General features: G+C 37.5%; 1 protein-coding gene across 2 annotated transcripts in view; it reads left to right on the forward strand.

The window, feature by feature from the left end:
* The window catches only part of MTMR7 (myotubularin related protein 7), a 41,676-nt gene extending 17,510 nt beyond the window's left edge, over positions 1–24,166 (forward strand). The window contains exons 5-14 of one of the 2 annotated variants that reach the window (XM_039700072.1): positions 585–713; positions 3,504–3,638; positions 8,607–8,739; positions 13,504–13,613; positions 15,558–15,683; positions 16,473–16,522; positions 18,201–18,401; positions 19,620–19,760; positions 21,382–21,508; positions 21,983–24,166. In XM_039700072.1, the coding sequence (XP_039556006.1) occupies positions 585–713; positions 3,504–3,638; positions 8,607–8,739; positions 13,504–13,613; positions 15,558–15,683; positions 16,473–16,522; positions 18,201–18,401; positions 19,620–19,760; positions 21,382–21,508; positions 21,983–22,339 (1,509 nt within the window). In that variant the 3' untranslated portion in view covers positions 22,340–24,166. The remainder of the gene's footprint in view (positions 1–584; positions 714–3,503; positions 3,639–8,606; positions 8,740–13,503; positions 13,614–15,557; positions 15,684–16,472; positions 16,523–18,200; positions 18,402–19,619; positions 19,761–21,381; positions 21,509–21,982) is intronic. The other variant, XM_039700073.1, reaches the window with a different exon arrangement.
* Positions 24,167–25,452: the final 1,286 nt, after the last annotated feature.

A 25,452-nucleotide genomic window follows, 5' to 3' on the forward strand; every position in this document is an offset into this window, starting at 1 on the left:
GTAATCTGGGGCTTTTTTTGCAGGCACATCTTGTTCCTCTCAGAAGTGGTAGGCATTGTCAGGGCTGCTTGCCTTTTTGTAGCCTCATTTCATGTGGCTTAATTTCTTGTTGCCATGTCCCTATTTTTGTCCTTTTCCTTTATTATCAAATTTTCTGAAAAATTTGGCTCTGTTGTCCCCTCCCATTATTGTTCCCTCCCAGCAGAATGTTTGAGAGCTTCACCCACTCCCATCCTTATTCCCAAATTCGGCTACAGAGGATACTGTGGCTGTAAATCCAACCAAATGTAACAATAAATCCTTTCTGGGATGAATGTGTGTTAAACCTGTCTGTTCTCAACAAGACATGAATTAACACTTGGAAATACAGCCCTTCAACCATTTTCTTACAGTTTTTCCATCTGTAAGTTAGGATTAACACTTTCCAGCTTCAAAATAATGTTTTGACGAATGGCAGTGATATGTATACAATAATAACAGACTATTCCCTGATGTTAGAGTTCCTTGGTATTTTGATTTTGCTGTGGAAATGGCTAATGCTACTTGTACATTGTAGACCAAACAAACAGAGTTTCCTTCCACAGGTCTGTGACTCCTATCCTACAGAAGTCTATGTACCAAAGTCTGCAACTGCACACATCATAGTGGGGAGTTCCAAATTTCGCAGCCGAAGGCGTTTCCCAGCTCTTTCCTACTACTGCAAGGGCAACAATGTAAGTGCGAATTTGCAACCTCAAAGTGTTTGCTTGTTTTGGCCTTGGCCTCATAATTCTTCTAGTAAGGTTTTGCAAGACAAAATCTGTGTTTATTTAAGTTTGAAACAATATATTAGTGTAGGCTGGTTAGGGTGGTTAGTTCAGTAATAGACATTTAATATAGGCATTTAAACCCAGTTTCGTCGTTCAGCTAATACAAAAAATATGTGTGTTCCCTGTAGCACAAGGAAGTGGAGTAGTACAAGAGGCCCTGAGACATGGCTGGCAGAGCAGTGAAGGCCAGTAGCAGGCAGCTTAGTATCTGATTGGGAGAACAGAGCAGTTTTGGATCTGGCAGCCTGAGAGCAAGCTGAGGAGGTCAGAAATTATACTTGCATCAGTTAGAGAATCAGGAGCATCTTTTCAAGAAAAGCTCTGTGAAAAGATACAGAAAGGATGGATATAAGAGATACTAAATTCTGGCTGAATAGTAGGTTGTGGTTATTGGTTTTACTGGAGAGACTCTCCTTGTCTGCAAGAGTGAGGAGTTCCACCTTGCCCTCTCCATAGCAGACATTCTCAGGGCTGAGCAAGGAACTGCTTCGCTTGTCTGTAACCATTTGGAATAAAACCCTGTACCTAGACTACTTGTATTTCTGTTTCTGGTAGCTGAGGTGAGCAGGGAGACCCTTAGACTAAAAAAAAACGGAGTGATTTTACATTTGTGTTTCAGCCCCTTAGGGACTGCCTTAGCTCAGCTGTCATTACCAGTTCGGAGAATGGTGTCCCCTTTGTACTCTCAAAGGATCTGTGTGATTCCTGCTTCAGTCCGGAGTGGCACTGAGAGGTCTTCCCTAGTGTTGGGGGAAGGTCAGGACCTTCCAAGAGACAGAGCTAGTCTGGGCTTACAGGGTATCTGTAGCATTTGCCACACAGGCTGGGACATATTTCTGCAGAATGTCACAAGCACGAATCATAAGCTACAATCTCCATGAAAATCTTGCATTTACAGCAGCCCTTATCATAGATTTAAGCTTCAGAAGAAAGGAATGAGAAATTACTTTTACTCCTTTACTCTGCATTCCATCAGAGCATTTCTTCCATAAAGATCTGTGAATTTTACAATGAAGTGGAGAATAGGAAGATTTAAATACTAAATACAATCTCTGCATAAATTATTTTTTTTTTTAACATTTTGTTCAGGTCAATTTTTTCAGAGTTAATCACTTTGCCTGATCAACTATGTCCAAATATAGATATCTAGGATTCAAAACACTTGGACATTTCCAAATCTCAGTGAAAAATAAGGTTTCAGGGACAGGTAGATTACCATAGTAATTCATCTTGGATGAGTTTCATATTTCAGCCTGAATGTTTTCCCTGCTGTGGTTGAAGTTCAGGTTAATGTTCAAAGTACCAGGATCTGAAGTATTGTGTTTACTCCTGGAACCTTTATAGTTTGAAGAGCTAGGAAAAGCAGTGTTTTCCTAGAAAAAGGAAATACCTCCTGTGAGTTTGGAGGTTGCCTAGTAAATAGAGTAATGGGCAGGAAAGGGGTAAGATTTAACAGCAGTTTGGGAAGAGCCTGCTGCATGCAGAGGAGACATGTACCACTCATTCAGTCCTTCATAGACAGAATTTTCACACAGCTCCTTCGTCCAGACAAATTCAGTGGTGATGTGACACCTCTGCATCTTAAAAAGTCTGTGTGAATATGATAAGATCAAAGTCTGCAACTATCTGTTCAGTTTATGCAATAGCACGTAACAAATCACTGGAATATGTGCTGATCAGAAGACTAAATAACAAGAAACTGTTTGCAAAACCATTAATAAAGTATGAACAGGGTCTCACACAATTCTGGGTTTCTCTCTTAAAGACCCATACTTTACTGAGTAGCTACTTGTAGTTCAAAGATGTGACTGAAAAAAGCATGTCCTTTCTCACAGTAATAAATAATCTGTAGGACAGCCTGCACAAGTTGTGACCTTCAGTAGGCAGATTCTCTTCATGCTTATGTTCAGTGCTTAGAAAGTGCATATATTATCCCCTTGCCTTCTATAAATCTAGCTGTCCTCTGCCTAGCAAAAATAAAAACCTCCCTCCCCACCTATTTCACATTTTGTTTCTTCTTTCCTGGTTTCATCTGGAAAGAAAGTGATCTTGATGGGTCAGTGGCAAAGCTCTCTTCACTGAAGCCTCCTTCAGTAGCCCTGGTTAATACAAGTACTCCAGGAGTGAGGCTGCCTGACCCACTTCTTACGCAGTGAGGTCTTTTTCCTAAAGCAGTGCTAAAAATACCCCATCATTGCTGATCTGTTTGCATGTCATACATTTTTGTTTCCGGGTCTCATGCTGTCAGGCTGTTTAGTAAAGCAGGCACTGGTGTAGGTTGGGTGTAATCAGTCTGGTACCTGGTCAGTGTGAGTACAAAAGGACCTGTTCCTTATGTTATGCCAGTGTTCTCATGATTTCAAGGCTGTACTCATCCTCAAGATATCACCTTTCAGGAATTATTCCATATTAGGGAAATACAATACTTAAAATAGCTTTAAAATTCAGATTCAAGACTAGACATGGGCCAATGGGGTTGTATTGTTTTAATGCTTCCTTGCCTTTAAAAAATAATATATTTATTAACATGTAATTAAAAATAATGCATTTATTAATTTTACCATTCTGCCTTTCTCATGTAATTGTACATCTATGTAAACATCCAATGATCTGGTTTTATAAATGCTTCTGGATGCTAAATAATTTGTACTTTATAATTCTGTAAGGTTTTTTTGTTTGTCATCTTTTCTGCAGGCCTCCATATGTAGAAGCAGCCAGCCTTTATCTGGCTTTAGTGCTCGGTGCCTTGAGGATGAACAGATGCTCCAGGCCATCAGAAAAGCCAATCCAGGAAGTGATTTCATATATGTTGTTGACACTCGGCCCAAAGTAAGTGCATTTAATTTCTTGCACATAGCAAGACTGAGTCTGGGCTGAATCCATTAGGGAAGACACACAACCTAACTGACTGACCAAGTCACTTCTGGTCTTAGTTGCACCTGTCTGCCTCCACAGGTACATGAGGATTTATCAGGAGAATCTTAACTAGGAACCTTGACCACATTATTATCTCTGGGAGAATGTTATTCTTTACACTGAGCCTTTCCCTTTTGTTGTTCCTAGCAAAATGTCAAGATACAGAAAAATAAATAAGGTGTAGTTGTAACTGTTTACACACACAAAGAGCTATCAAGTAAGTATATTTCTGATGAGACTGGCAAAATGAATTCCCATTATAAGATGTATTTGCAATTGTTTGTAGTGTTGCAGACCTCTGACTGTTATACTGTAATTCTCCATGAATGATTTCTCCTGGAAGTGAGAAAATTCCAATGACCCCTGCATAAGGCTAAAGAAAGACAAGTAACTGAGATCACAGGAATGGAAGAGACCTTTAAATATCTTCAGCACTTTCGTGGTTTTGAGAGACAATCTGAAATATGATAAATAATGACATCAGATGCCATATCTATAGTTGATTAAAAACCTCTGGCCAAGAAAAAAGTTAAAAAAAAATGCTATGGAGAAATATAGAAACTCAATAATGATCTAGAAAAGATTGGAAGCTAAGAAAACTTTGTGTCAAAATTGTCATACTAGCAAACAGCTCAAGGTGATAAAGACTAGATAGTCTTCAGTATCTGGAGGTGAGACTAGGGGTATGTTCTTTCTTCTACTATCAGCAACTTTCCTCTTGAAGTTACCAAAGCCTCTGAAGAAAAGAAACTAAAGAGGCAAACCTCCACAGAATCCCTTGTAGGTATAGGATTAGCTATAGCATGGGAAAAAGGAAAAAACAAAACAAAACAAAACAAAAAAAAACCCAGAATAAATGTTTGAGGAAAAGGAGCAAGGAAGCAGTTTCATTATCCTGAGATCAGAAGACAGAGGGGCAAGGGCAAGATGAGTAAAACTGAGAAACATGAGAAATGGAGTGGGAAGCGCAAAGCCGGCAGAGCTGGAGCAGATGCAAGGAACCTGCATGGCTGGTGACTGACTGAAGGCATGAGCCTTGGGGGGAAGCTGCTGTGAGTGCTCACAGCTCCACTGGGAGGCAGTGGCCAGAAAATGAGGGCCTTGGCATGTCTCATTGACCCAAGTCACACCAAGGGCTGTGTAATCTGGTAACTACTTTTACCTTCAGTTCCCTCTCTTTTGTTGGGAAGACGAGGATGCTGCCAGCTTACTTGTGGTCCTGAGGTGAGTGAATTGTAATGAGCACTAGGAAAGGATGGTACCATTGTGTTCAGAAAGGGCATTAGACATGAAATGCAGACCTAGCTGACTAAAAAATGCTTGTTTAACAGTTTTCTCTGTGTAGTAATATAACTTGCACAACAAGTTATAACTTGTTTCCTGTCTGATGATACTGGTACTCTTCCCTATTTAAGGTAGTTGATTTATTGCTAATGACTTACTGACTTGGTTATTAATAATGTTTTACCAGGTAGTAACAGGAATGAGCCATCCTTTAATTTTTTTTCTGGTAAATTATTTTGAGACATCTTCTGTGTGCAGTGAAAAAAGCCCATACTTTGTGGAATGTACAGAGAGACTGAATTGGCTGACTCAGCTGTGAATGCCAGCATATTCCCAGCAATGCTGGCTTCTTCAGGAGCTAGTCAGGAGATGAAGACTGTTTGTTTTCACTTAACTGTTTTGTAAAAAAGAAAATGTTTTGATGTAAAGAAATATGCAGCATATTCCCAGCAATGCTGGCTTCTTCAGGAGCTAGTCAGGAGATGAAGACTGTTTTCACTTAACTGTTTTGTAAATAAAAAATGTTTTGATGTAAAGAAATATATATACCAGATTCCTACTACTCTCTGTGCAGCAAAAATGGACAGATCTACAAAGCTCCTGTGATCCCAGATGCCAAATACAGCCTTGTTACAATTTTGCACGTGATAATGCATTTATAGATGTAGAGCATATAGCAATGGATAGGCATTGGTGGAAATGCTTCCTGGCATTCCTCAGGGAACCTTTAACAAATGTAAAGATAAGATATCCACTCTGGTGGAAGGCTTTCCATTCCTGTAGGCAGCTAAAAAGCTGCTTGCCTCTTGTATATCCCATTTCTCTTAAGAACCAGTTCCTTATAAAGATCATGAATGTTGATGGATTCTTCAATTCAGCATTTCCAAGTGCTCTTCCCTCATTGCACTTCATAATTTAGAAACAAAAGATTTGTCTGTGGAAGGAGGCTTTGTTTCCACTTCATTTGAATATGTTAGGGTGACCAAATACAAATTTACTTAAGCCACTCATTTCTCTATGTAATTACAGAAGCTAATGTAGACTTAGTGTTTATGACTAAAAGACATTATTTCCATAATCTTTATAACAAGACTTGACTTGGTTATCCTCCAGATTAAAGAAAATGCCAGGAAATCTTGCAAGTGTGGCCTTCTACCTTTACAGGCTGTATCCCCATATTCACTGAGATTAATCAAGGACATGCACAATTTAGATAGCTTCACAACAACTATTTTAAGAGCAACAGATGGAATTTTGGTAGATGATGTGGAAAAGTTGTTAGTAAATATTATGGCAGCTGCAAGTTTGGCAACTGACAGTATTTAAAATAAATGAGTGTCAGAAAGCCTTGCAAATTTAACCTTATATTTATTTACTTTCAAAGAGTGCTATTTCAGATTGCCCTTTAAGAAAGGATATTTGTGATAAAATTGCTCTGCTGCAGGAACAGTTAATGGTATTTATGTGCTGAGTGCTGGGTTAGTTAGAGGATAGATGTTTTTCATTTAGGCTTTCAGGGGTTTGTGGTGGCTGAGACTCGTGTGTACTGATCTTTCTTCCTGAAGCTATGGGCTGCTGCAGAGAGAGACTGCCTCATGTTGTTTATACCAGAACACTGATGTCAATTTCAAAAGAGAAAGATTAGGATTCAGCAGATCATTTATATCTTTGTAACAAGTCACACAGAGGACTCTGTCCTTAACTGACATGCTGTTCACAGGCTGTATCTTTTTTTTACTGTCCATTGATAGTCAAAACATCAGCAGACTGCTGGTTGATAGACAAGAGTGGAGATTCTTTGTTCGTGCTCTTTCCTGAATTGCATACTACAAGTTAAAATAAATTTTGCCCAAGATTTGTATAAATCAAAAATGCTGGATTTTTGCCCAGATTCCTGTTCAGAGTATGGTTCCTTCTGTTGTGTCATGAAATTCATGCAATGTTTCAATTCCTAATGGTGGTCCACAAATGTAACTTTTGAGCTCTTTCCTTTGAAAGTTAAGATATCAGGTTTGGTCCTTAGAAACCTATTTTGACATATAGTGTAAAAAACTGGGCTTGTTCATCTTGGTTGGAGGGAGGATGGCATCAGACAATCAATCCCCAATTGTGTGTATTGGCTCCAAATTACAGTTGCGTATTGGGAGTATGTGTGTTTGGGGTGGAAGAGGTCAGAAAATGAGACATTCTTGTATATCTCATGATGCCATTAGCTAAGCACTGAAATATATTATTGTAAGTTTCAGATGTGACCACAGAAGCAGTGAATCAGTAGTACTGCCTGCACTATTGGGAAATAAACTGGAGACAGAGTTATCTGCCCAGCCTCTTGTCCCCTAGGCAATGCCTAAAAGAGATTTCTTTTTCTTTTTCATGAGCTCTCACTGAAGTGAAGATGAGTCACTTATTGTCCAGTTGATGCCTCATGAAGTCTATATCCTTAATTATTTCTTTCTGAAATCTTTCCTGAGCAGAAGCTGTTAGTTGTGCTTGGAGGCATGGAGGTTCTGCCACTTGAGCTGCTTTGTCACTCTCAGAGCCTTCATATTTCTTAGGAAGTTAGAAGGCCCCCAGCACTACAGCAAGAATTTCACAGAAAAGCATAGACTTTATGCAAAAAGACTTTCTTTCCATTGCACAGTGAGATTTTGCTATAGGAAATTTAGAAAACAAAATAGATAGGTACTTTATAAAAGAAGAATTTCGTTAAAAAGACTTATTTAAAAAAGTACTCAATTTTTATCAGCTTTAGTTTTCAGCCCAAAGATCAAAATTTGGCACAAGGAGCTTGGCAGATAGTTTTCCTTCCCACTCAGGGGTTCCAAAAGGGGGAAAATACACATTAACCACACCCTTAATTTTATGCTTGAGAAAACTGAACTAAAGAAGTATTTAGTCACATTTCCATGCCAGGAAGCAAGTAACAGATTTGAAGACAAAACTTCAATTTCCAGCTGAAAGTATTTTTGCTGAAGCACAAATAACTGTGCATTGCAGATGGAAATTTTTGTGGTTATGCTGTCAATTCAAATATTTTGTAGTCTTACATAACAAGAGCCAATTACTATAAAATTAGGAAAACCGACTCCATCTCCCTGTTCGTGATTGCAAGCTTCAAAGAAGTAAGCTGTATCAGCTTTTGGATGATTTGAGCAGTAAAATGCAGTAACTTGGGCAACACTAGTGTGCACACGCTATGAGGCAGTGGCACGGCAGATGGGACAGTGCCACCTCCTGGGTGCGTTCTGCTAGTAAATATAATGCTGATCCCGCATAAAACCAAAACTGCCCTTGAAAATTAAAACCTTCACGCTCTTGCAGAGGAACCCTGCCTAAGCCGTGCGGGTTTTGTGTTTAACCTCACTAAGGAAGTTTCACTCCCTGTGTGAAATAGGGATGTCAGAGACTCAGCAGCCCAGCGCCCTGCCATAGGCTGTAAACAGATCCCCGGTTCAGAGCCCCTTGTGTTGACGCTGTGACAAATGCTTCCTATTTGTCACTGACTTAAACCGCTCTGATTTATTGCTGTAGACCACAAGGTTTGTTTTGAAAATACTCTGCTACTGGTTTTCATCCAATTTTCCCCATGTTTTTCAGCTTAATGCAATGGCAAACAGAGCAGCAGGGAAGGGATATGAAAATGAAGACAACTACTCCAACATCAAGTTTCAGTTCATAGGCATTGAGAACATCCATGTTATGAGAAATAGTCTGCAGAAGATGCTTGAAGGTAATATTCATTGGAAACTAGAGGAAAAAAATTGATCCTTCTGTCAAAGAAATCAGAAGAACTGCTCTGAAATCAGCAGCAGTGAAAAAGAGTATGGAAAGCAATCTTTGTCTATTGCAGCTGCATGAAGCTGCCTGCTGACTAACGGGACTTGTGCAATGGAGCATCATGGCAAATACTGGTTGGTGATTTCTTAATTATGAAAATTTCAGGGTCCTGGCTGAAATCCAGATATCATTTAATGATAAAATTAATTTTAATTCTGTACACCTTACTGCTAGTATGTCTTTTTTTGAAATTTACATTTTGATGGTGAAATGAAAAAAATCCCTTATTGCTGACTTTGAGGCTAGTGGAAAATACTGATTGATTTTTTTTAGAGCTCAGAAAAACTATGGTGGGATTTTCATGTAAGGCAGTCGTGCACTTTAGACTGTGAATTTTAACAGAAACTTATTCATGCCCTGCATAGAACATATCACATCAGGTCTAGTAATGAAAGTTACAGTCAATGAGTGTAACAATTAATCACCTTCAATATCCCATGGAAATGAATACCATTTGCTTTATAAATACTTAGCAGTATATAAACCAGCAAAGCTGTTCTGCCATTTCATATTTCAGTGCATAACTGTTTAGAGGTCATCTGGGAAAAGAGCAAGGATAAATAAGCCATCCTTGATTTTTAACAAGCAAATAGGAAATAGTGCTCACTTCTCCATGTCTCCATATTTACTTCATGTGCATCAACAACTTCCATCACCTCCCGGATCAACTTAATTTATCTTATTCTTGACTTGATGCTCTGCCCATGCTCTTTTTCTCTTCATCTGTCTCCCACTGAGTGCATGCAAATGTGAATTTGAAATCTAAGAAGAGCTTAAATTTTCCATGATAGGGAAGCCATGCTCTATTTTCAAATTAGAGCATTTTATGGAAACCAGCATTAAAGTGTGATGCAGGTAAAATATCTGTTCACGAGAGTTTTCTTGGTCTAAGGATCTCAGGTAGGGAAACAGAAAGATTTTTTGTTCACTAGGAAGTCTTGTTTGTCTAGGAGAGAGGCTGGGTGAGTAAACAAGTCCCTTTATTTGTTCAACTCAAGACTATCAATGTTAAAATAGTAAACAACCAGTCTGGCTGCACTGGCAGTACTATGTGTAATTTTTGAGCCAAAAGTTCATGAGACTGGCCCATGGCCCAAACTTGCATGTAACAAGGTAACTTCTAATGTATTTAACACTTCAGGCTGCTTAGAGGGCACAAATTCTTAGCATCTATTTTCAAATAAGCTGTATGGTTAAAACATCTGCTTTTTTACTGGGTTTTATATTTGCTGTGTTGAAATCTCTCATGTAGCAACTTGACTGGTAAGGTTAGAAATCACAGAAGTTAAGGGCTTTTTAAAAGAAAAATCTTGTGACTTTCAGTGTCCTAGGGCTTTCCTTATGTAAGATGCTATATATTTTTTATCTTTTTCCATTTTTATGTGTCTCTTAATCTGTTTTTCTAGTGACCTTTTACCTGACTTGAGCATACAAAGAGACCTAGAACCAAAAAGGCTGTCAAGGGTTATGATAACACACATTTAATATGGCTTTAATTTTTATCAATTAATACCTCAACAATATATCAATAATAATTAATATTAATATTAATATTATCAACATTACCAATGTTTATATTATTCATATTAATATTATTAATATTATCGATATGAACATAAATATATAAATAATTAAAAGAATACATAAATAAGGTAACAATATCACTGTACCTAAGCGAATCCTAAGTAAAACATTACACTACTCTTTACAGAATGGGGATCTGCTGCTCATGATCTGTGGTAAGGCTTTATAAGGTGCATAAAAACCTTTGAAAAGACAAATGAGGCTGATGAAAACTGATTTTAGTTTAATGTGAGCTGTACTGCTGCTTGGAAGTACACAGCATGAAAAGAGGACATCAAGATATAGTTGGCCAGATGTGTTGCTGAAATGCAAGGCCAGTTTCACTCAATTTACTGGTGCTAAGCAGAAGTGAAGAGCAGAGGATCTTCACATGCAGGACTGCAGATTATTTTTAATATAGAATTTTAAATAACTTCCAATGCTAAGAAAATTTGAAAAAAAATGTAGTATTCAGTTTTCTATTAGAAAATGCATTTACATTAGGAATGTATTCATTTAATTATTAATTTGGGGGGGAAAGCTGAGGAAATAAATTTATACTTATAAAAATATCAATAATTTATTTGAGTAGGTAAAAAGTTGGTTTCAGCTTTGTGATTTTACTGACTTTATTTCAAGACAATTTATCTTATTTTAACATATATTTACCCTGGTATAATGTTGATTTTTGGCTAATTATGCCAGCATTATAAAATGATTAAATTTTTAGAATAAGATTTTTTTTCAGAATATGTAAAAAATGTTGAGGTTTGACTGTACTGTGGAAGTGAAATGCATTTCAACATGATGGAATTCCCTTGCAAAAAAAAAATCTCGGCTGCTTTTAGTACAGTATGGATTTTTATTTTTCCCCATTTATAGATGGGTCTATGTGAAGAACCTTGAGATAATTTTGATCCTGTGCGCAATCTTCCTTGAAACAATTTTTACCATTAGAAGGACATTACACAGGGACTTTTCTTGATAAAGATCCAAGGTCTGCCTGAGGCTGCTGTTTGGGATTTGGGATGGGGTGGGCTGTGCTGCACATCCAGGGGCCAGCTGAGACCTGGCTCCCGTGTGTTGTGCACTGTGGTGATGGCCCCACATGCTCCCTGTCTGTATTTAAACAGCAAATATGAGCTTCTCCTCCCCTCATACCAGGAGCAGCACTTGCTGATGGAGGAGCAGCCCCTCTGGTCCTTGGACTTCTGTGACAGATCAGGCAGTGAGAACCCCAGGGGGTTTGGCCCACAGTAACCATTCCTTCCTCTACTCATGGCTGTCCTGCCAGGAATGGGGGGCCTAGTCCAGCACACCCCTCTGGAACTTTTGCTGGTGGAAGAGGCAGTTTGCAACGTGCCCTTTTTCTTCCTCCCATTCTGAGACTTGGGTGCATTGCTGGAATTCTCAGAGCTCTGCCCGTTGGCTCTTGATTTTCCTGTGCATACACTGTGCATGAAGCAGGTCATATTTCTCAAAGACTTTGGTACCTTTTCTGCTGAGATGGAAATGCCCTTTCCCTTTAGGATAAGACTCATAACTGAATTCATAATTGAACTCAGTATTGAGGTCCAGATTGGTTGCCAAAGTCATGTGAAATATACAGTGTATGCATTTAGGACAGTATGAACTTTGCTCAGTGAAGTGGTCAGTAAATATTGACTCCAATTCGGGAGTGGGAATGAGCAAAGCACTGTTTCAGCCTTACCTTGGGCTTTTGTAAACAGACACAGCAGCTTCAGCCAGCATTCAGCCACTAATTGGTCATGCTTCCATCTGCACAGAAACATTAATCATGTGAAAAGCTGTTTGCTTTCAGTGCTGCTATCTCTGCATCTTTAAAAATATCCTCCAAAAATTACTTTAAAAATAACCATCTGGAAGGGGCCTTGCATATAAACATTGCAAAACTTTGTATGGACACATTAGGCCATTTTGCTTCTGAACTAAATGGAGTTAGGAGAGTCAGATAGTTCTGATATGGTATAAACTCTGTCTTTGGCTTGTAAAATTAAATTTCAATTACACTGAAGGAAAATAAAGCTATGCCAGGGGCCACCATGGCCATAAATAACTGAGTCTTTTAAGATTTCCAGACCACAAGAGACTTACTAAGACATTAGTAATTGACAGATCATACATTAACTCAGTAAAAAGCCATGATGTTTTTCACTGTACTCTGAAAATTAATTTCACTGGCTAATATATTTTTTCTTTAAAAGACAATATAACTCCACATGGATCAAAATAAAGATGTAGACTATTTATGGGGTCATTTTAGCATCTTACTGTTGAAAATAGATTGCACTAAATTTCATTCAGTATGTGTTCTGCTGGATTGAGGTACCTTGTTTAGATTCTGATTGCTTTTTTTCTTCTGATGCCGCACACTCTTTATTATTAAAAAGATAGACACTTGGATACAGCAGAATAGGAACTTAGAGTAAAAACGGAGTGATTTTTTTTCCCCCTTCAAATGTGGCATAAAGTTTGGAACATTCTCAGGAAAATGTCTTCCTTGATGGATTATGTCTTGTCCTCACCATTAGGAGGAAAAGTGAAGCTTTTTGACTCCAAGTGAAGCTTTAATGAGGTTTGATTCAAGGATGGACAACTGTGGATTGAACCACTTTAACTGGCCACTATCATCTGTGGTGATGCTGGGAGTAGGAGGTAGTAGAACCATTTAGGTGTCTGTCTGCCTGTCCAACAGCAGAAATCAAATGCTGTTTCCAAGCCCTCATCATCAAATACATTAACTCCTCCTAGGGATTTGAAAACTTCACTCCCAACACAATTTTGGAAACTACATGCTTCAGAGAAGGATGGATTTGGATTTGCTTGTAATAGGCTTTATGACAGCTTCTCTTTTTAAATTAAATCAGCATATTGGGTGAAATTTGACCCAACCCCATTTCTCAAATACATATGTTTCTCAAAGGTTAAATTTGACAGAGATGTAGTATTTCTTTTCAAAACATGCACATTTTACGCAGTGGATATCTGAAGAAGAGATAATTCCAAGGCTGAACAGTTAATGAACTTGAGGGACTCTAATTACTATACATTTAAAATGTATCTTACTTTGCAGTTTGTGAGCTGAAATCACCTTCAATGAGTGACTTTCTGTGGGGCCTAGAAAATTCTGGCTGGCTGAAGCACATCAAAGCCATTATGGATGCTGGCATTTTTATTGCAAAGGTAAAGTGTATAAAATGAGAACAAAACTTGGAGTAACCAGATACAGAAAACAAATTCTCTGCTTATGGGTAACTTCTGTTATCTCTTCAGTGATGTTATACCTGAAAAAAGTCCACTGCAAGATGTGCTTTTGTGTATGAGGAGAGATGATTCTTAGGTGCTGTTGTGTGGACGTTTTTCTAAAATAGTTAACAAAATCTTGTGTCTTTTTGTGCTGAATCCTCTACCAGCCCATGTCTTGTTATGTCAGGCATTTGAATGTCCTTACTTTCCTCCCCAACAGTGATTGTTACTGTTTCTTTGCCTATTTGCCCTGCCTCCTCCGCTGGTTTCTGGACATTTTCTTTGTGGAAGTGGTAGTTATAATATATACATATAGCTATATATAATGTATAATACATTATATTATACACAATATCTAGCTACTGTGTTATCCCCTCTGAGGTATGAGGCAACCAACCAAATTCATCTCTTGAGCCAGTTACCATGGCCAAACTCTCTTGCAGCTTCTATTTTTATATACTTGAGAATTCTTTCAGAAAACAGTTTTGGCTTTAATAAGAAATTATTTGCCCTGCTCCCCGGCAAAGTAATGTAGACATTTGTCATCTGCTAGCAGTAGCTTTAATTTTGTTGCCCCCAGCCTTGTGTTCTGCCTTTTACTGCTTCAGTTCTTATTTTTGAGATTACAATTTCTTATTGGCCATTTTATTCACATGACCTACTGCCCACAACTATACAGATAAAACTTCATGGGTTTCCCTCCTCACTAACTGCTTGTTTCTCTTGCATTGCTTCTTCCTTCTCAGTAGGCAACTGTAGTTTCTTACCTGAACAGCAACTGTGCAGTAAATACACGTATTACTACTCCCAGACCTACTACTTTTCATTAGCTCATAGAAATAAGGTCATTTACATGAGCTTTGCCAGTTTTTCCCCAGTCTTAGTATCCTTTGTGCATATGCTTGCTAGCTAGTGCCTTCTCAGACATGCATTTTTACCCATTCTTATTTGTACGGTTCTCAGTTCTCAATTCTTTGTCTTCTGCCCACAGGGGTTCTATTTTTGTCTCTTGAGATAAACATAGATAATTTATTATTATTATTCCTCATTCCCTGTTAAGCCCAAAATTAACCTAAATGTTTTTCCTTTTTTTCCCCCCAAACAGTATTTTTCCTAACCTATTCTATTTTCTACTTACTAAATTCAATTCTCTTTAGAAATGACAAAGGCCAAAACCCTTAGAATAAAAAAAAACCAAAAAAACATCACCAACCCTCAAGTTCTAAAAATAATACAACACCAGACTCTGGATAACTCAGTACAATTTCTTCTTGATGTGTTTATGTACAAAATGGAATCCTCTCTCCCCGATTATTACATTAAAGATACTGATAAAATTTTGCTTTTCCCACTGCCACAGGCTTCCCCAGAAGCCTTTGCAGTATGTCCCCAGTGCAATGCAGTGTGCTGCAATAAAGTCCAGGCTAGTGATGGCACTGGAAATAGACACTGCCCTTAATGACATTACCATAAAGATGAAAACTTAAGAGCCATGTTGCAAGAATGGCTATGCTTTTAATGGCATGAGATGTGTTAGAGCATTTGAATCTTCTATAGGTAGTTGTCTGCTCTGACAGATGAATGTATTTTAACTGAAATGAATCCCACATCTTCCTGTAGTGAAGCATAAACAGGTAATTCTCAACCACCATATTGCATGGCCTGGGGCGAATTAAAACTTTGCAAATTAGAGTAATAACATTTTCAAATGAGACAAATAACACTCAACTTTATTTAAGAACTCTGTGGTAGAGTAAAAAATGAATGAGCTTTCCCAGTTCCCAAATTAATACTCTCTCTATGGCTCTTGTCTCACTGTTTCTCTCTTGCCATTGCCTTCCTCCCTGCTTTTGAACTTTCTGACTTTTTCTGTATCCTTAGGCTGTGGCTGAGGAAGGTGTGAGTGTGCTTGTTCACTGCTCTGATGGCTGGGATAGGACAGCCCAGGTTTGCTCTGTAGCAAGCCTTCTATTGGATCCATATTACAGAACTATGAAGGGATTCATGGTAAGCGGGTTCTTTCATGGAGTAAATGAAGTAGTATGGCATCACTTCAGATGAATATTTTTGTTTTAAATAGGAAACTGTCCATAAATATATCCTTTTGTTTTCTTTTGTTTTGTTTTATTTTTTTTTAAGTAGGAGGGAACACTTCTATATGTTCCTGTTAAAATCTCTCAATTTCTCTATGAAACATTATTCAAGGTGGGGATCACTTGGTCAACTATGCTTGTTGTTTGTTTTTTTTCCTAACTTTGACTGAGAAACTTTCTCACAGCCCAAAGAGCTTTTGTGAAAGCAAGAATTTGTACTCATATGAAATGAACATTTTAATTTTGAGTGTCAGAAGTGTGTCTTTTCTAGACATTAGATTGCAATGAACAACTATATTAGAAAATCTGTTCCTTTCCCAGGTCAATCAGCAGTAGTAAAGTATCTAGAAGTGGTTATCAAGTTACTGGTCACATGTTAAAAGGATGTTTGCGACATTTATAAGTTCTATTTTAGAAAGCAATGAAACAAGATATTTGAAGTTGTGTTGAAATACTGGCACCCTCTGCATCCCTGAAGAGTGCTGTTTCCCTGAGCTGGCAAGCAATGCTCATTATTTTTCTGCCAATTCTGAAAATTATTTGGGATTCTAATATTGCTTGCTTACATTGTTCTTGCTTGCCACTTTTCTGGTCATTCTAAGAATTAACTGGCATTCAAACACTCCTTGTTTACACCACCCTTCTGTATGCTTCAACATGTCAGCTCCACTCCACAACATTGAATGCAATATTCTCATTTTAGGTGTTAATTGAAAAAGACTGGATTTCCTTTGGCCACAAATTTAACCACAGGTAAGGCACTGCTAAGGTTTTCCTCTCTTTATATGTATGTGTTTATGTAGTCTGTATCTGTTGCCATTCCAGTTCTTCTTCGTTGCTGCCTTACAAAACACAGCAACAGAATGCCCCAGGAAACTGCCACACCCTTTTCTCCAACTATATGATTTAGCTGCCTGGAAAAGTCAGAGTGAAACATTTCTATATATGCATTCCAAAACTACCAAGGGGAGTCCTGCGTGCTGCTGTTGCAGCTGCTATGAGCACTGAGAGGTCCATGTGCGTAGTGTGTGTCTGCCTTGCAAAATCCCTTTGGACTCCAGCCGATCTCCTAGGTGCCAAGGCCCCCCACATAAGTCTCTGTTCATCAGAGGGATTTCGACATCTTCCAAGGCAGTACTTAGTCTTAGGCATGTCTGTGAGTTACCTATTACATAAAATATACTCTTCCTGTTACAGTTTGTTCTAAAAAGCCCAGCAAGACCTGCTCAGAAATGTCAGGCAAAATGGAAAGCCATTTATTTGAACAAGTTGTTTTGAACATCAATCCAATGTAAATGCTATAATGTAATGAAAAATATTTGAAGATCTAATATATTTAAACATGGATAGATTTTCACATTTTCTTTCTTTCATGACTTTACTTCTATTTTCTGTAAAAATTAAAAATATTATTTTTATGTTGGGGTTTTATTACATTATATAGCTTGATTTGAATATAAATTTGTTATAGTTTAAAAAACCAACAAAACTCAGAAAATCTGTGCATCTTCACAGAATTTCTGTAGGAATTGAAATTCTGTAGGAATTACTACAGTTCATATGATACTGTCGGTTTTTTATGATTATCAGTGGCAAAAGCTATTATAAAATGCAATAACCACTGATAGCTTTGGTTCTTTGGTTTGCTGTGCAATATTGCTGTATTTTCTTTGATGGTAATAGAAGTTTAAATTTTAGATATTTATAAAATTCTACTGTGTTGGCACACGTAAATATAAATGCACATACAACCCCCACCCACCACTGGAGGATAATTGATTGAAAATGCTTCTTCCTATTATATAGACTTACAAAATACCTTTTACTTCCATGTGTATTTTATTTTTAGTCTCCTTTTCTTCATTGCAAGTGGTTCCAAGAGGCATTTTTATACACAGAAAGTTTCACTTTACTTGATAGTCACAGTAGCATGTAAACATTTCCTACTCCCTAGAAATTTCACCAAGAGAGGGCAGCTTTAACCTGTTTTCTGCTGAGGTTATAATGAGAGCAGGTAGCTCTCCTGCTCAGTTTTCTACTTTGGGGAATAATCTACTATTAAAAAACTATCTTCAGGCACACTTTTTTCATTAAGTCATTGCAGCCATTCTTTTGATAACTTATGTTACCAGGGTAACATTTATACTGATAGCATTAAAACATGGCTATGCAGCAGCCAGCTTTTTGTAGCTGTAATACAACAAGACACCCAATAAAAGAGGTTTTTTTTTGTTTGTAATTCTGCCTCCATTCTACTTCATGATTCTTGCATCATTTTTGTAAGTAAAATATAGTAATTCTTGAGATTTTAGAAATGAATGCCAATGATGTATCTTGCACACTAAAAGTGAGGAGTTCGTTTTCCTTAGAGTTAATTCAGTTTTCTTACAGGAATTCAGGTTATAATTGGATGTATCTTGTCTTGTTTCAGGTATGGCAACTTAGATGGAGATCCAAAAGAGATATCACCTGTTATTGACCAGTTCATCGAATGTGTTTGGCAGTTAATGGAACAGTTTCCTTGTGCCTTTGAATTCAATGAAAGATTCCTCATCCACATACAGCATCACATCTATTCTTGCCAGTTTGGGAATTTCCTGTGTAACAGCCAGAAGGAGAGAAGAGAGCTGAAGTATGAAAATGTTTTCTTTAGTAGCATATTTATGCGTGGGGTCTGTGGCTGGTGGTGTATTGAGCAGTCAGACATTCTCCTTTGAATGCATGTGTTTCATAAGGCACAGGGTGCCTGTTGTCTTCTGGCAACACAGATTAATACCAAAAAAAGTTGATCCTCTGCAGTGTAGCTGTGCTGGGAGCATAATCCATGGTGTACGTGACACGGATTAGTGAAAATTGACAAGAGCATTATGCCTTCAGCCATGTGGGCCTGCCTTTACTGCTGCCCTGACAAAACACAAGGCAAGCTGACCCTGTAACTCCAGTATGAAATGATAATAACTCTAGTTATGTTCTCAGTTTAAAAGTTACTGCTCCTCTGTGTTTTAACCTGTCTTTGGATCTCATGTCAGGACATTTTTGTCCTGCCCTCTTAGGTACTTCCTTATGAACAGCCTTTTTGTCTAGTAGCCCTTCCTAGGACTGAGACAGCAGACTGTCCTGCTGACCGGCCCCAAAGCAATTATGAATTAATCTACCTGCCCAGAGGCCCAAAGACAACATCATCATTCCTGGCAGTGCTCATGTTTGTATCTGCTTCCCAGGGCTCTGGGTCCTTGATACGTGATGATATCCATCAGGCTGATGATGTCAGCAGTAGCAATGAGAGGAGGTGCTGGTTACTGCTGGCTGCTGCCGTTTGGTCCCTTTCACTGCTCAAATGCAGAGCAGCCACAGTGAACATCCATTAAAAATCAAAACCTTCACAAATCACCATATCTCATGACCTAACTGTAAGAAATTGCAGCTCAGTGGGAAATAAGTGCTTTTAAATGTGGGGATCCCTTTGGTGCAGAGATCTGTCTGAAAGCTCATCTTATGGAAATGATCGTCTCCACCTCACAAAGGAACCAGTCTCTCCACCTACTCACTCTAGCTGGTGTTGTTTTATGGGAAATGGATCAGATTTTGCTTTTAGTGATCTACAATGGAATATGGGTCTCTATTTCTCTATGTTTGTAACTTAAGTCTAATTCTGTTAAGGAAGCTGATTGTAAACTGGAAATACGGAGGACAAGAATGCTGCATCTAAGCTTTAGCTATCCCTGAAATGTAATAGAGGCTTTAATATATTTTTATTTATATAATAAAATATAAATATGTTTTATTTATATTAATATAGAGGCTTTAATATATATAATTTTATTTACACATTTTAATGTATTTTTTTCAGAATCAAAGAACGAACTTATTCATTGTGGGCTCACTTGTGGAAAAATCGTGCTGATTACCTGAATCCTTTGTACAGGTCAGACCACAGTCAAACCCAAGGGACCCTGCACCCACAGATAGCTCCATGCAACTTCTTGTACAAGTAGGTAGTATCACTTGCTGCTGGGAGTTGTAGTATGGGTTAGTACAGAACAGAATGCCTTTGTATAAAAGTATTTCTTGTTCTGTAAGGCTGTTTATACAGAGTAAATTCAGTCTCAGATGCAGTATGTTTGTTCCTTGTGTGCTCATAGTCAGCCAACACCTCTGCACCATTCCACAACAGAGTATTAGTCTGAAAAGAAGATTAAGATTAAAGCTATATTGATAGTTGTGTGTCCTAATTTCAAGGTTACTCACTTCTTCCACTGAGAAATGCCTCTTTCAGTCCTGTTGTCATCTGTTGTTTCTAAATTTACAGTTGCTTTAACTTCTTCCATTCTGAGATTTTGTGATGTTAGTTTGGATCAATTGGTGTCAAAAATAAAAAGCAACTTTTCAAGAAACCATATGATGCCATTGCTAAAACAAGTATTTTGTAAAAAAACCCCAGACTTTATCTAAGTTGTTATATCAAGTAAAACAAAGTTAAGTTTCTCTTGATATTTCTTCAAAACATAACAAAATACCATCACTTCAGAAATGTTACTATTGACATTCTGAGTTAATTAATTGTGTCATTAGTCTTAACATACTTTGGGAGTACTTAAATAGAAATTCATTAAAACTGTCATTTAGGTAAAACTGATCAGTTTGTTTTCCAGTTGCAAAAAATAGCACCTGTTAAAAAGTCAGTAAAAATCCTAAATGACAGAAATTGAATTTTTTCATGTCTACTATACCAGGTCACATCCACTTTAAAACAATTTAAAAATAGTCATTAATCGTATTCTTTGGGATAGTGGGATTTATAAAGGAAGTACTGATACAGCAGATCCTCCAATGGATAAGTAATCCTGTTGATTTTAATCGAATTACTTGGGTGCGTAAAGATTTCCAAGCATGAGCTATCAGATGATAAACTTAAGGGGGAAATGTGATTTAAATAGTATACTATTGGGATAGGAATAATAAGCCACCAAGCAGCATGCACGTGCTCCAAAAATATCTGTCAGCTCCTTGGCCAGACAGCTGCAGCTGACAGCAGGGCTCGGCTACTTAACCTGTCTGGTGAACTGGTTACACACTCAGGGCCTGCCTGTGCCCTACTGCCAGCAAGGCGGGAGGAGCACCAGAGTAACACAGAATTTCAAAGCTGAGTTCATGGGAAATTGAACAATTGAGAATTATGAATATGAAAAACTGCCTTTACCATTGGCTATTTTATAGGTACCATTGCTCTAAAGCCCATAGTGTAGCACAAGAAAATAATACAAAAAAAAAAGAAGTCTGAAATTTTTTGCATTCAGCAAACCCTTTTCAATTGTGATATAAACTACATTCACCTTTCTTTCTATTGTCTGTCAAAATTAGTTTGAACTGCTTATATCCAGCTGCCTATGAGTTGCACCTTCAGGATGGAGGAAATGCAAATTAACCATTAACCATAGACTATTGTCTATGAACTTATGTGTATACACTCTAATGATGAATAAGCATGGATAGATCATTTAGGACAATATGTGTCTGGGGAAAGAAAAAAAAAAAAAAGAAAGGTGTGCATTCACTCATGAGGCTACTTCACGAAATGGGAAAATTCCTCCTGACCTTGCCATCAATTCCAGGTTCTGGAGTGGTATGTACAACCGCTTTGAAAAGGGGCTGCATCCTCGACAGTCAGTTACTGATTATCTAATGGCAGTGAAGGAAGAAACTCAGCAGCTGGAAGAAGAGCTAGAAGTCTTGCAAGAGGTAATTAGCAGCTGAGCTTGATACCCCAGACGTGGTAACTGATGATAAATGAAACCCAGCTTCACATGCTGCAGAGTCCCCTCCACACTACATCCTTTTCTGGAAGGAGGATGTTCAGCCATCATCTTTGTTCTCAGATAAATTATTGTGAATGTTTTGCATTTAAGACACAAAAGTGGACTGTTTTTCTTAAAGGATAAAATTTTACCTGTGTTGTTGCACAAGTACTACCGAAAGTAAGTTTAATCCTTTTGTAACTCAGAGGGAATTGTAGCTGAAGAAGAATGCTGTAATTCAACATTGGTGTGTGACAAATTGTGCACTTCTCACACTCCATAAATGCAAATAGTCAGTTTTAAAGGGTGGGTTGGGCTCTGGAAGTTTATTTTAAAAGAAAAAAAAAGCAAGGATATATAAAAGGATTTCTGGGCCCTAAATGTGTCCACATGATAAATCCTATTTCCTTTATTTCAGAGATTGGCAAATCTTCAGAAATCACAATCAGGTAATAATAAAGTGAAGAGTAAGCAACAAGATCGAAGCAAACAGTTTGGACTGTATACTTCCAACAACAGCTTAGCTAATACTCCCCAGGAGTATAGCAATGATCTGAAATCATTCCCATCCCGGAGCCCTTCTCAAGGGGATGAAGATTCTGCCCTGATTTTGACACAGGACAACTTGAAAAGCTCTGATCCTGACCTCTCAGCCAACAGTGACCAGGAGTCTGGCGTGGAGGACTTAAGCTGTAGGTCCCCAAGTGGGGGTGGCTGCTTGCCTAGTGAAGACAGTGGCAAGGACTCTGACGAAGCTGTATTTCTGGCAGGCTGAAATACCTGCATGGCAGCAAGGATCCAGATGATGTAAAATCTTACACGGTCTGGAATGACATCTTTTAATCAGGTGAAGAACAGAAGTGGTCTGTGGCCTACAGAAATAATCCAAAGAAAGGGAACTGTGCAATTGTGTAAGTAATATCCAAGCAGAACAAGTTACTATTTATTTTAAGACATTACACTAAAGAAAGGTAATATCTGCTGTTATAGTTCATTAAGCCAATATGGTGGTTGTTTTATCAATGCTGTAAATAATTATTCCTTACTTTGTACATTTCCATAGTTATTTATTGGACAGCATAATAGTTCTTTTCCTAATAGTTCTTTTCCTAAGATGTGAAATTCCAAAGTACTGTCTTACACAAGGCTGAAAATGCGTTACTGTTAGCCTCACTGGTGAATCAGTCAAAAGTTATTTTTGTAGAGTTCATTTGCCTTCAGACATATTATGTATATTCTTCACTTTTTTCTTCCCAAGAGGATAGAACAATTATTTTTCATATTCTCCTACTAATATCCTTTACAGCAAAGTAAAATAAATGGACTCCCTGGCTCAGGGGACAAGGATTTTTTTGATCCTGAAAAAAACAACTCCATTAATAAGCAGTTGCTGCTGCTGCATCTGAATGCATCCCATTTGTACTCAATTCTCATCCAGTGTTGAAAGTTCAGTAGATTCTGTGACCAAAACTTCAAGGAATGCAACAAGCTCACACAGCCTTTGTGCTAAAACCCCCCTTTGTAACAAAAGGCACACGAGGCAGTTTACTCTTGCCTCTTTATGTTTTGTTATCAAGTTTGTTTATATCTTACCCTTGTTCCAAACCACCTACATAAGACATAAAGGTAAAAATTTGAAGGTGATAAAATCCCTGATTCTTCAGCCTATTTTCCTACTTGAAAATGTTTTATTTGAGTGGGAGCGAGGTACATAAACAGTAGAGAGAATAGGAAATATTGAATCACTTACAGAAATTACTTACAAAAATATCACTCTGAATTAGTAAGTAAATGAAAGCTATGCCCACAAAGGAACCATTACAGAAAATATTTCTTCCATATTTTGTTATTAAAAATAAACTAACCATAACCAACTGGTGTTTTTTATCCTCACACAAAACTTCCCTTTTAGTATTTGTCAACCTGAACAGAGCATGGCAATACTAATTTAAGAAAAGGACTGATTCACTATTCATCACAAAGTTGAATCTCATTTACGAATTCAGATATTTTTAATAGGAGTAAGAATAGTTTTCATGATCAGCAGTTCAGAAGTAAACAACTGGAAAATGTTCAAAATTTGGAATGTCTTGAAACTCACTAAAAAGGTGGCCAGCCATATTAGGCTGCAACTCTTTCAAGTTTGGGGTTTTTAAAAATTTTATTTAAAGCCAGCAGTAAAAATATAATTCATATGGCTGCTTTTACGTGCTTGAAGACAGTGCAAAATTGAACTCTAGTAGAGCAAAGTGGTAGTAATGTAAGTTTACTTATATTGCATTTCACATCACTCCTTCAAGTACAGACCTACAGAAAGAACTATATTATATAAATATACCTCAATTTAGAACCATTAGATTTTATTATTCAGTCTGCTTTTCTGGAATGGCTTTTCATTCTGTTCTGTGAACATGTTATTAAAAGTGAATAGGTAAACTTCAGTATTATTACTATTCTCTGAAGGGAGCTGCTGTCTTTGAACAAATAATTCTTAACAGCAAAGTTTATCTTAATGTTATATTGGAAAGGCCAGATTCTCAATTTGATAAATCGCTGTAGCTCATTCAAATAAAAACAACAATAAATTATATTCTGTTGAGAATCTAGCCTTCTGGTTTTTAATCTTTATGAATTTTTAATAAATTAAAGCCCTGATTTTAACTGCACTTTTAAAAGTGTTTTGTATTTTGAACATAGCCTGTAAACTTTATGGTATTAAAGGAAACTTTGACTGGGTTTTCTCAAACTAAAGAAACATGCTGCAAAGTCACAATGAAAACAAAACACACAAATATTCTGCTAAAGAATCAGTCTGAAAATGGGCAATGTTATTGTACATATTTAAAATGTAAAATTGTATATGATGACATTGTGTTCGACTAGACATGTATAGAAATAAATGCAGAAGAGCAAGATATGCAAATTCAAAGCACTGTCTTTGTGTTGCTTATGCAACTCCTTGTAACTAACTTTACAACTAAAATGTTAACATACTAACATTTTCTTTACTGAGCCTTCACTTAGCAGCCCTCTGTGATGTGTCTTTTAGTCCTTGGAGTTTTGCATTAACTATTGCTTACATTGTACTGTATGTATTTGTGGCATTATCAGGCTAATGAGAAATACCTTCAAATAAACATTTAGGTGTTATGAAATGTTATGTCACACCAGAGAATGAAACAAAGGATTGCCTTCCTGATTTTTGAAATAGAGTTCTTCATTTACTCAAGACAAGGGATTCTTGTATTTCCCCTACTCTGATACTTGAATCCAGTAGCTGCAGTTGTGGAGGAATCTACAAATGATAACTAGAAACACTGAGACTGTTATCAAGAGTGTTAATTGTATCAGAGCATATTATACCCCTGTATTTCTTTTTTTTTAGGGGAAAAAAAAAGATGAAAAGACTTCTCTATTAACTACACATTATTTTCTTGTAGCCTTGCTGCAAATCTTTGCAGAGTTGGCCCACAGCAATAAGCCCACTGCAATTTGAAATAGGACACAGATGAATGTGACGAAATTGCTGAAAGGCCTCACTAGATTCAGGCTGCTCTTCAGTATCAAAATATGCCTCTAAGGGACACTGAAGGCAATGGGATCAAACAGCTGAAGCCTCCTTTACAGATCACCATGTGAAGCACAGAAGGAAAACTATTTGCCAACTGCTTTTATTGGTAACTCTATACAAGAAACGTGGTAAACTGCTAATGGATTCTAAAAAGCAGAGAAATTAATTAGATGGAGGGCACAACAACACGGTATCGTTAAAAATAAAAAAAGGAGAAACAGAAAGTAAAAGGAGGAAGGCAGGGAAGGAAAGCTCTTTGTAAAATCAGCAAGTAAGGCAGAGAACCACGTTCCAGAGGCAAGCCAGGGTATGGGTTC

The sequence above is a fragment of the Passer montanus genome, unplaced genomic scaffold (genome assembly GCF_014805655.1).
Source record: "Passer montanus isolate IOZ18808 unplaced genomic scaffold, ASM1480565v1 scaffold14, whole genome shotgun sequence".
In the NCBI taxonomy this organism is placed as follows: Eukaryota; Metazoa; Chordata; class Aves; order Passeriformes; family Passeridae; genus Passer; species Passer montanus.